Source organism: Sus scrofa, chromosome 5 (assembly GCF_000003025.6).
Source record: "Sus scrofa isolate TJ Tabasco breed Duroc chromosome 5, Sscrofa11.1, whole genome shotgun sequence".
Taxonomy (NCBI): domain Eukaryota; kingdom Metazoa; phylum Chordata; class Mammalia; order Artiodactyla; family Suidae; genus Sus; species Sus scrofa.
In genome coordinates, this window is record NC_010447.5 from 13,587,765 (window position 1) to 13,600,143 (window position 12,379).

The following is a 12,379-nucleotide window of genomic DNA, read 5'->3' on the forward strand; positions in this document are numbered from 1 at the left end:
GTCATGCCTCTCAACCTTGGCTGCATATCAGAGCTACCTGAGGAGCTTAAAAGAATACTGATAACCCCATCATATTCCAGGTCAAGTGTTGAAGTGTGTGGGTGCCACCTATCAGTATTTTTACAGAGTTGACAGAGTAACTGTTATGAGCAGCCAGAGTTGAGAACTGCTGAGGTCCAAGCCTACTTACAGCAGGAATGTTCCTTCTCCAACATCTTTGGTGGAACCAAGAGTTAATTTCAATTTTATCTCACTTTGAAGTCAATACATATATCCATCTTTTTCTTTTCTTTTTTTCTTCTTTTTCTGTCTTTTTGCCTTTTTCTAGGGCCGCACCCACGGCACATGGAGGTTCCCAGGCTAGGGGTCCAATCAGAGCTGTAGCCGCCGGTCTACGCCAGAGCCACGGCAATGCCAGATCCAAGCCGCGTCTGCGACCTACACCACGGCTCACGGCAACACTGGATCCTTAACCCACTGAGCGAGGCCAGGGATCGAACCTGCAACCTCATGGTTCCTAGTCGGATACGTTAACCACTGAGCCACGACAGAAACTCCGATCCATCTTTTTCTTTTAAGCGTCTAGTGACGATGATTTGCACACTTCAAATGACTAAATCTGACCTCTGTGGCTCGGGAGACCTACAGCTGCCCCTCCCCACGCCCTTTCCCCTGTGTAAAGGGAGTGTTGAGATGATCCCCTTTCCAGGATTTAATTTTTTGAAAAACACTTCTGATTCTTCCTTTAAGAGCTATGAGAAGCTGCAACAAATAGCCTGCTGCTTTTTGCTCTTTCCTTCTCCAGCTTCACTTCAGACACTTGGATTGATGTCACTTTAAAGCAAACAGGCAAATCTGGAGGGAGGGGGAAATAGCAGCAAACTCCTATCCCCAGCCCAGTGGCGGAAGAGAGAGGAGGGCTGGATCTGATGAGGGGGTGTTGTTTGCTGATGGTGGAGCAGGTACATGGGCTCAGCTTATGGGCATGAACCTCAGGGCCATTTCTTTAGCACCAGCTGGTGGAGCCATCGCCTTCTGTCTCGTGGCTGCCACCCTGAATCAGTGCCCAGCTGCCAGTCTGTTCTTTGTTTTCCCTAAGCCCTCCACCCTCCTCACCCAGATCTGCCGGCCCTGGTCCATCAGCACACAGACTATAATGCGGGATGTCATAGTCATATAGCCCGCCTGCTCGAGGTCCAGAGTGGGGAGATGACCCCTCCAAGGTCACATGGCGGCAAAGCCAAGGCTCCCTTTCAGTTCTCTTTCCATGATTTCAGCCTCTCTCCCCAGTGAGGTTGGATGGCAGACATTTCTGATTGGCCTGTAACTGGGCTGCAGTCGCTGAGGGGCCACAGATCCCCTTTCTTTCCAGACCTGGGCTACACTAGAGGCCTGACAAGGACACAGCAGGACGGATGCTGAGGACGCCACAGGCCCCCGACGTGGGTGAGCCATCCTGGCCGCTGTTCATGACTTCAGCCAGTTTCAAGCTGGCAGAGTCCTTTTCAGAAAGAGTCCTAAAGAGGGGAGTGTCCCTTTATTGCCAAGACTCCTCTGGTTCTCCCTCTGACAAGCGGCTGGCCCTCCTCCCAGCTGCCAACCTTGCCCATTCCCATTCTGGTGACAGGCTAGGAACCAGCAGAGGGAGAGAAGGTGCAGTTGAGTCCTGAGCTCATGGCAGCTGTTGTCCTGACCTAGTCAGATCCCCTTCTGTTCTCAAGTGGAAGCTTTAACAATTGGGAACACAGGCAGTATGTTCGGCTCTCAAGAGACGGGTACCTTGTGCTCGAGAGAGAACACCCTGGGGCCACTTGCCCTCATCTAACACTGCCTTCTTCCTACAGTGTTTTGGCTGTGCTGTGACAAGGAGGCACACATTCCTTTGCAAAGTTCTTGGAGCAACTACTATATTCTCTGGATACAGGCCCTTGCTGATTGTGACGATTTTTGCATAAATACCTGTGCATTTAAAGAGCTACTGGTTGCTACTTGTACACGGACATGGTTTATTATGTGCTGCTGCTACCTGGCTAGAGAATTTGGCAAGTGCTTAATTTTTTGTGCTTAGTAGCACAAACCCTTTCATATATGGAGCACAAGCTTTGGGTTGCAAGAGAGCAATAGGTCTGGTTATTCTCAGGCTTATTTTCAGTGACTAAATATGAAATTTCCTTCTTCTCCTCCTTTATTTTCCTCATATAAGCCAACTAATGGACCTTGGCCGAAAGATCAAACTAATTTACCATCAGAGGGTGAAACCCAACATCTGCTCTCTTTTGGTAGACGAGCATAGCTAATTTTTTTTTTTTCAAAAGGGGATGCTATGTAAAATGTATAATTTTAATCCTAAAATCATTTTCAGGTATAAGAATGTTATGTAATAGCAAGTAAGAGCTTGGCTTTAAAAATAAATCTTTCAAAATGCAAATTGAGTTGTCAAATGCTCGTGCCTTTTAGTTAAAATAGTCACTACTGCCATTTGTGGAACTCTGTGACTCTGAATTTCTCCTAGATCTTAGACTTTTAACACTTGGGCAAAACATTTAATCGTTTTTGCCTCTATATCTTCACTTCCAACCCTAGAATCAAAATGCAGTTCTGGAAAAGAATTTGTTGATACTTATTAAGTGTTTAGTAATGTTACTGTTCTGTTCCAGAAGCTTATTAGCATTTAAAGCACTGCACTTGAAATATCTTTACACCCGGTGATCAGTAAAGCATAGCGAACTAAGTACCAGGGTAACTCTTAATGATGCTGGTATTGAAGAGTAATATTCCCTTTAAGAGCTGAAAGGCTCCTGCCCTTTGCTGACACTCACCATCATGCAAACGTAAGGTAAATCTTTGTATATAGATAGCACTGGTTCGCTACAGTCAGGCTGTAGGTACATCATTGTTTAAGGCCTACAGGTGTGGCCATCCAAATGTTAATGATGACAACTGGATAAGCACAACTATACAACTATGCAACCACCTAGTTTCGTTTTGCCTACTCGTACCCTAAGTACTGAGAATGTCATTTATCTTACACACACACACACACGTCATATCAAATGCAGAATGAAAATGAAGAACGCAGGTCATTTCAATGCTTTTTATTTGAGTGTGAAACCATTCATATCTTGCACAACTGTACAGATAAAACTATTTCCATTTTAGCTGTAGACATGATTATCACACTAAAGTGGTGTGATCAAAGATTTTATTTACAGAACAATTGCTAAAACATCCGATGTCATATTTCCATTTATTTCTTACCCATAGGGTAATAGGTCCACCATAATTTCTTGGTGTTTTTATAATACAGAAAGAAAACCTATGTTAAATCTCTAACAAACCTCACAAATTGCTACAAATCCGACAGAAAAATGCCTACGAAAAAAATTTTCCAAAAGTACAATACATTTTTTATTTCCACACATACACAGTATAGTATAGGCTCAAAGGCACAGCTTTGAATTTTTTTTTTCTATCAAAGTGTCGGAAATTATTATAGTTTATGAAGGAACCATGAAAGTCATTCTCACACTTGGTGCTTGGTAAGTTAAAAGTTTGGCCCATTCGGTTTCACAAAGTTAATACAGCAGAGCTGAGTATGATACTCAATGCCATAAATCCACATTCTCAGAGAACTTTAAAAACCCCTCTCTTGCCTTTTGCTGACACTACCCATTGTGCAAACTTAGGACAAATACTTGCATGTAGAAGAACCGGTCCCCTACAACCCTCAGTCAACTTAAGGCATACAGAACAGGCCTCGTCCTTCCCTCTCAACAGTGCTTACATTCCAGGACCATGCAGGGACTGTGACAGACATGAATGAGGGTACTGGGAATCTCGAGGTTCCAGACACCTCCCTTTAGCCCTGGAGCTCCAGGAAGCCCTGGTGACACCACCAGAAAGAAGGGGTACTTGGGACATATCTGAGGGCTGTTCTTTGTACAGTCAGATGACAGACAGGTGGAAAGGCGGATGCTCTTGGTAAATTATGTGCCCATCCAAGAACACAAACCAGATTCTGTCTCCAGTAGCCATCCTTTAAGACTACAGAGCTTTTGTCAACAGGAAAATAAGTAGTTTACTGGGAGTAGTTGCCAACATAACGCAAAGTCATGGAATAGAGGGAAGAGGCACAGGTCAGCCTGCCCAAGATAGTGCTTTATCCAAACAGTCAAGTCTGGCTTGGCTACGGGAACCCAGTCTGAACTGACTTTTAGTGAGTCCCATTTCTGAACTAAAGTTTACGCATCCCACACTGAACCCCAGCCTCATGGTCATTAGGAAAATGGATGCCTAGGAATAGTCTGGGAGTTATGATGTATAGAGATAAAGTCTTCTGGGGGGTGGGTATGGGGCTTATTATTATTATTAATAATTATTATTAATATTAAATATGGATTCCTATGAAAGCAGTCATTTAGCCCATCCTGTGGAGGCCTCTCCGTTGATGTAAGCAAAGCCAGGAAAGTGTTGCATGTGCTCATACTCAGAATTCCTGCGCGTGGTCAGGGGTGTGTACATGTCACTAGAGTTTCCATACCTCGTGGAATGCACAGATGGGCTTGTGTAGCACGTGTTGGCTGTGGGCACCTCTGGCCATCGGGGGGTGACTGGGGTAGGATGCAGTCTGGGAGTACTGCTCATCAAACAAGGTTCCATCCGGGAAGTAGGGCTATTAAAAGGGTACTTGTTGAGGGGAAAAGAAATTCCACAAAGTTAAAATTAGCCTGAATTTACACATACACAGAATCAGTCATGCTCACAATTTACATTAAACTTCTTAAGATGCTATTAATGAAAGTCGATGGGAAGTCAGCAATGAAATGCTGAAAGACCGACTCTTGGTCTAGGAAGTATCCAAGAGGAGACATGCAAAGGATTTCACAGGCAGAGCTGGGCTGATGTTTGCTCGACCAGTAACATGGAGTTTGTGCTCTTAATCTTGTGGGAAGTCAAACCCAGAAGAAGGAATAACCGCAGTGGGAATACAGGAACGTGTGTGTGTGCACACGCGCACGCGTGTGTGTGCACATGTGTGCACGAGTAACAGCATGTCCAGATAGATAAGAATGTATGGATGGATGGTTTTGAACTTGATCATATTATCATTTATGGAGATGTGATAGGTCCCACTCCATAAACCCGAGAGAACAATACTGCCAAGAAAAACACAATGACATCATTAAAAATAGCATTTTACAGTTGAATGCAATTATGAACTGCAGCCTAAAAGCAGGCTTTTGAAGAGGAAGCAAGTCAACAGCTTCAAAGGTTATTATTAGTGCCTATCATTTAGAGAACATCTCTCTTTTTGGTTCACAGTCACCGAAGTCCTGGAAGACACATCAGCAGGAAATGGTAAATTACTGGGCTTGGTGTGATTGTGGAAGAAGGAGTCAAGATAAGCCACCTGGGAGGGGAGGTGGGGAAGCTTTGTGCAGGTCAGAAAAACAGGTGTTAGGAGCTACAGGAAGAGGGGACACGGTTCTAGAAAGAATTAGGAATAAGAGGCGTGCCCCTGAAGTGCAGCTTCTTATACATTCTTTTCCGTTTCCAAGACAGCTATGCAAATAAGCCGCTTTTAGTACAATCCGAGGGGAGGAAGGGGAGGAGCTCTGGGCTCCCTCTGAGAGCTCCCTCTTTGCAGACCAGTCAACACAAAGATTTCCTTGCTGTGCTCAAGGCCACCCCAACATGAGCAGGATGGCAAGGGCAGTGAGCAGGGAAAAGAGTCTACGTGTGAATGTATGAATTCTTCTGCTCCCCATCTGTCTTCCCTGACAGTTGGAGAGTGGAACCCGGAGGGATTAGGTGGGAGGCTGCCTCCTGTGAGGGAGGGAGATGGCAGAAGCCTAGACAGCCAGGAGAAGGGGTTATGACAACAATGGCTGCTCCCTGGAGTCAAGGGGGCTAAAGAACTGTTCTGCCTCTTTGAGCGGGAGCCCGAGGAAAAGCGGGGGAAGGCTGTTAGGCCTAAAGCATGCAAAGAGATACAGCTATTCACAGGTCAAGAAAGAGGGCTCCAACTTCCAACAGCAAGGGGTCTGTCCTACACAGGACAGACAGCATGTCTTAATAGAGCAAAGGGCAGCCACGGATGGTCAAAAGAACAGGTAGGGAAGAGAGGAAAGGGCATCGGTGGCATCTGAACTCGGGGGTGAAGATGCCAAGGGCTGTTGCCAAGGAGACTATGGACAGCATGCAGAGGCTTTTTATAACCCCAACCAACTGGCTGTGTGCATGGCAGCCATGGTGGACCCTCAGGCCTGAGCACTGGGATTCTAGCCCAGGACCCACTCTAATTCCCAAAGAGACCATAACAAGATTGGGCCCTGCCCAAGGACAAGATCCCAGGTGGTAAGCAGATGATATTAAGAAATACTATTTCCAAATCGTCTTTAACTTTCTCAAAGCTTCTGCTTCCCCCTCTGATATCTCTCAAGGAAGCTCCCTAAGATGCATGTACCCTCACTGGTGGTGCTCTCCCTGGCACACAGGTCCCGCCTCTAGTCCCCTGTCATGCCAGGCTGGCTCCCACCTGTCCCCTTGGCCTAGAACACTTCTTTACCACCCCCACCTCCAAGCTCCATCCAGGCCTGCCTCTTCAGCATTCTTCAGGACCTCAGCTCAGATGTCACCTCGGCAGAGAGACTCTTCTGGACATCTCATCTCGCCAAGCTAAGTGCACCACCCTCCACTCTCAGGTCAGGATCTTAGTACCCCTGCTGCTTTGCTGTCTCCTTCCACTGGCTTATATTCCTGAGCTCCTGGTGGGGCTTGATCGTGTTCTCCACCACATTTCCAGCATCTGGGAAGATGCCTGGCACCTAGCAGGTGCTACATAACTACTTGGGGAGTGAACGCTAGCATGTTACCTCTGGAAAGAACCCATGTTGTACAGGTGACAAAAGTGGGATCCACAAAGTGAGGTGCCACGTAGCAAGCAGCTGCCACAAAAGCCCAGTCCTAAGGTGGCACCTTCCCCCACATCAATCTGACCGGCCCAAGCGAGACACAACCCACCTCAACTGAACTGCACAAAATTCGGGGAGGAAAACACTCCTTTTTTGGAACTCAGCCCGTTAAGCTTGGATCTCTGTCACTCTTCCTTTGAGCTCCGTCCTCCCCTACAGACCACAGGGTCTTACGACTGACCAGGCCTCAGGTGACGCCTTGGCTTGGGTAGGTAAAATGGCAGTGTGGACTTGGGGCTCCCTTCCCACCGAGTCCAAGAGAGTGTGGCTTTTGTGCCTAATCAAGGATCCTAGATGCAGCTGTGCCCAGGGGTTGTGTCACAGACTCAAAAGAGTAATTGCCTGGAAATGAGACTGGCTCAAAATATCTCCAATGTGACAATAAAATTCTGTTACCACGGAATCCGGCCTGGAAAATTCTGTCCTGTTAGGTCAGCTAATTGCAAATGAGTCAGTGACTCGTTTTCCCCGTGGTGAAGAGACCATTGAAAGAAGAGAGGCTGCAGTGCCTGCCGCCTCGGTCTGGCGATGAACGCCACCAATGAAGCTTCTATGTAGTCCGGGGGGAGCACCCGCCTCACCTTTCACACTTTACATCCGGTTTCACGCGGGGTCCTCGAGCATGCTGGGCACAAACCCCGGGGTCCAGAGACCTCTGCCCGGAATAAAGGCGCTTTTTGTTAAGGGCCCCTAACCGGAAGTTAGCCTTTTCTAGGTCAGATCCCACCCTGTTGCGACTGATGTTAAGGTGGAGATGAGTCGCTAGTCCCCACCCTGTGAGTGGTGTGTGTGTGTGTGGGGGGGGGTGCCCATGGGCACGTGTGTGCCCGTGTGCACAAGCGGGCAAGGGTTCTGCCAGGTGGCATGGCATGAGTCCGTCTTGGCCGAGACTGACCCGGGGCCTCCAGGGGACCATATTCGGAAGTTCTATTTTGAGAAGTGACTCCTCACACCCAGGGCTGACTTTCCTGCTCATGGGGAGGGAAGAATGAGCCCTTTATCCCAGACCCTTACCAAACGGGCTGCTACTTGAGCAGCCTGTCGGGAGCACAAACTGTTTTCCTATAAAAGGCGGCTCTTACTACCCGAAATTCTGTCCGTGGGCACCCCCAGCCAGGACATAGCTCCCCAAATCTTTACCAGACGGTCCATATCTGCTGAGCTTTTAGGGCCAGGATTGAGTTCCTACATGTGCAACACTTAGGACTTCACTATAGCAAGTTCTCAAAGTATGGTAGCTCTTACTAGTATTCTTTTTCTTCAAGTCATAGGATCATTTGCCCACTCATGATAGGAAGAACCTTAGTGACTGACCATTTGGTCCTACCTCTCATTTTACAGATGAGGGAATTGAGGTCAAGAGAGGGGAAGTGATTTACTTGAGGTCACACAGCAACTTAAGGACCAGAGTAAGGATCCACTCATTCATTCATTCACTCAATGACGAGTATTTACTGAGGACCCACCAAGGGTCAGGTATGTTCTGGGCCCTGGGACTATAACAATCGGGAAAAAAGGACCTGGTCCCTGCCTTCACAGAGTTAGTATAGTGAGGGAGACAGATATTAATTCTATAATTACAAAAAAATGTAGCAACTATGATATTATGGATAATGATAATAATATAAACTATGAGCCAGGCCCTGTCCTAGACTTGATTAACTCACTCAACCCTCACCACCACCCTAGGAAACAGGTCCTAGAATTATCCTCATTTTTCAGATGAAGAGATTGAGGTGCAGAGCTAATCAGAGGCAGAACTGAGATTTGAACTTAGGCAGCCTGGCTGTACAGTCAGAGATTTTTAGATCACTATGGTAGACTGTGTTTATCCTCTTGGCTCTAGAGGCTTTCCCAAAGTGGAGCACCCACTGGCCCTGGGCTGGTCCACGGGAGATGCCTTGAGTGCCATGTGACTGGCTGGCAAGGCTGGGCTTTGGCCATACTGATGAGAAATGAGGAATAACTTTCTGGCCCACTCTAAGTGTCTTTCTAGCCATTTTGCTTCAGCTGATCAAGTGGCTTTTGAGTTCAAGGGCCCAGTTCACATTTATAGCTGCTGACAAGGCAGAGTGTCCTGTGGCCATACATTTGGTCTGGTTTGTTTTCTCTTTCTGCTCGGGCAGGAGAGTGGGGAACTGGGAGAGCGGCAGCTGATACCATCTCTTGTTCGCTTACTTTGTTTGATGCGGACAAGTGCAGCATAGTGGCAAGAAGGGTGTTTTTCTGAAATCATTCAAACCTTACCCTATGCAACTTCATTCATCTGGACTCACTACTTCAGGAATTATGAGAATTCAGGCAGGGCAGAGGTTAACCTTTGTAGTACCCACAAAGAACGCATGTCATGTACAAATGAGTAGTTATAAACAAGGGCACAGAATGCCCTATTTCAAAAAGCAAATGACTTCACATTATTTTGAATATATAAATGCTGAGATGTCTGTGACTACTGAACTTCAGAGAGGTGCTTTATCAGTTTTTTAAGGCAAGCCTGGTAGGCGTTTATTTGCAAAAGTTAGTTTCTTGGGCTGATGACCAATCACATTCTTTAACCATGATTTTTCTTCAATTCAGACTAATCTTTTCCCCACTGAGTCTGATATAAGAAAGCATGATATTTGACCCTTGGGATTGGAACAGCTCGACCTCTGCTCCAGAAAGCTAAAACAAATTAGCCCTGCAGTGGATATTCCTCTATGTGCTCAGCCTTGAACCAAAGTGTTCAAGGAAAGAAATACAGTATCTCAGGTATGCGATTCTTCTCTCTGCGAACTTGAAACTTATTAAGAAGAGCTGCAGTAACCTCTCACATTTACCTCCTGCCCTCTGAAACACACACCGTGTAGTGTTCACTGCCCCTGCCCAGGGTGGGGACTCAGGGAACTGGCCTTTGCACCTGCTTTGTCCCTTATGGCATGCACGACCCAGGGCAGATTCCTCCTGAGATTTTCCTCATCTTTAAAAACTGCAGAAAATGCCTTCTTCCTGAGGTTGCTCTGAGAATTAAGTGAGCCTATAGATCTGAAAGTGCCTGAAACATTGCTTGATGCAGAAATGTTCATGAAAAGTCAAACAATGGATTCATTGTCTTTAAATAGTACCTTCCCCAGGAGACGCGCTGACCTAACCCACCTCCCTGGCAGAGATGTGATGTAACTAATGTCTCCCCTCCCCACTTTACAAATGGAGGCGAAGGCATTAACCATCCAGTGCAGAGCGTGAGGGTGTGCAGGGGTCCGGGGGGTGACAGACCTTGTCTAAGAGCCACAGGGCACGGTGGTCAAGAGGCCTGCGGGACCCTACGGCCTTCCCACACCTAGTCTGGGTTCAGAGGGCTCCTCCACGGGCATTCACTGAGTCCTCAGCCCTTGGATTAGGACCAGGGATTAAGCGACAGTGCTCCAGCTGGGGCCTGCTGGGATTTCCAGAGAGGGTGCTGCAGACCTGTCTTTGATTACCAGGAACCGCACGGGCCTTTAGGAACACTTGGCTTCATTTTATGGCAAAGGCTTTAAAAATAACACCCTGGAAAAACCAGCTCCAGAAATTTCAGAAGGAGGTCGAAGGAGGGAAGAAAGAGGGAAGATAATGCTGGGAGCTGTGGCTTGGGATTTCAGCCTCCTGTCTCCACTGGAGCAGAAGTTCTCCCAAAGTGGGCATGCTTCCGTGTCCTTCTCCCCACATTCTCAGAGGCTAGAGCAGTGCTGGCCTCATAGCGGGCACTCAACAGTCATTGCGGAATGAAGGAATGAATGAATGGGCTGCTTAGACGGTGGCTGCAGCTCTAAGTCATTTAGGGCATCACCGTGAGGAGCAGACTCTGCTCCCAAGAGAAGCAGGACCTATGGAGGGGCATCCCTGTGTGACGCACTTGGAGAGCATAATGAATGCCCTAGGGGATGATTTAGAGGAATCAACTTCTTGGCTTGTCTGGGGATTATACCAGAGCTCCCCTTGGTACTGCCGATGGAAATCAAAACAGATGCCTGTTTGCCCCCAGTGCCTGTGTATTGTGGATACACTGCTCGGTCCCTTCCCTCAGAGGCAAGTCTGCACTGACAGCTGATGTCATGCAGCCTCCATCCCAGCTCCTGACCTGCCGCCTCTGTTGTAGATGCCTGCAAATACTCCATGGCAGCGTTCCCTGCTTTCCCGGCCCCCTCTCCGCTTTGTCGTCCTGCCTGTGGGACGTAGCTCTCATCTAGTCTACCCAAACCTACCTCAGCTCCTGCCTGGCTGCACACCACAGCTGCTTAGGCTGACCCACCCTCTGTCCACCCCTCTGTTCAGGAAGCACGGAATGCCTTCATGTGGGAGGTGACATGGGCTGGTGTTTAAGTGTCTGGGTAGCTGGGGTCACACTGGGTTCAAGTCCTCAGGCAAGTTACTCTCACTTCCCTTCTGCAAGGGTTACCATGTGGATGTGGAACGTGCTCAGCACCATGCTTGGTACAAGCCAGCATGCAGTAAAAGTTAGCTGTTGTTTTTGTTGGGTGTGCCATGTCCTGTGACCCAGGGATGTCACATTTAATGTCTGCCTTCAAGGAGCTTTGGGGGTCTCCTGCAGGTGGCAGGAAAGGAGGCAATGAGACATAAACCAATAGAGGCAGGCCCAGCAGAATGGTACCTAAAACGGTCCTGGAGGAAGGGCGAGGGCGGTGTCCAGAAGTGCCGCCCAGGCAGAGGGATGCTTGGCCTGACCACAAGCAGAAGAGGTGGGGGAAGAGAACCCCAGCTCAAGGAGAGGACCTGGGAGAACCCCACGTGGGCTGGCATAGCCGGGGCAAAAGTGGGGGTGTGGCTGGTAGGCCAGCAAGGCAAGTAGAGCCCAGACCGTAATGAGTCTTGAGAGACATGCTGAGGAATTAAACCTGAGTATGACAGCGACGACATGCAAAAGAGGAAGAGTGTTACGGCCAGCTGGGTTTTTTTTGCTGAAGCTTTCTCTAGCTATAGTACTGGGGATGAAACAGAGACGAGGCAAGTTTAGCGACACAGAAACGGAAGGGTAGGCTTTTGTCATCATCTGGGTTGGATAAAGACCTGATCTAAGGCAAGAACAGTGAAGGTGCTGAGACGCTGGGGAACTGGATGGCATTGGTGCCCAGCTGTGTTGGGGGCCAGTGCACAGGAGTGTCTGAGACAAGCAGAGGGCCCAGCACTGGTGTGACAGGAGTGGCCACAACTGCCATTCACCAAGGCCACAGAAGAGCAGTTTGGTTTGTTAGACAGTGAAGAGCCAAGGGCGATGTGAGGCCTGAGAATGATCTGACAAGGGTTCGTTTCAGGAGGATTCTTCTGGTAAGATTTTGTGTGGGGGCCTGACTAAAAGGAACAGACGTGAAACCGAGAGACCAGGTAGGATGATGCTGAGGTGACAGTCCTGACAGGACTCAATGACG

General features: G+C 48.0%; 1 protein-coding gene across 5 annotated transcripts in view; it reads right to left on the reverse strand.

Moving 5' to 3' along the window:
* The window catches only part of RFX4 (regulatory factor X4), a 168,069-nt gene continuing 158,770 nt past the window's right edge, over positions 3,081-12,379 (reverse strand). For 3 of the 5 annotated variants that reach the window (XM_021091569.1, XM_021091568.1, XM_021091572.1), the window contains one exon: positions 3,081-4,686. In XM_021091569.1, coding sequence (XP_020947228.1) covers positions 4,414-4,686 — 273 coding nt within the window. In that variant the 3' untranslated portion in view covers positions 3,081-4,413. The remainder of the gene's footprint in view (positions 4,687-12,379) is intronic. The other 2 variants (XM_021091571.1, XM_021091570.1) reach the window with 1 other exon arrangement.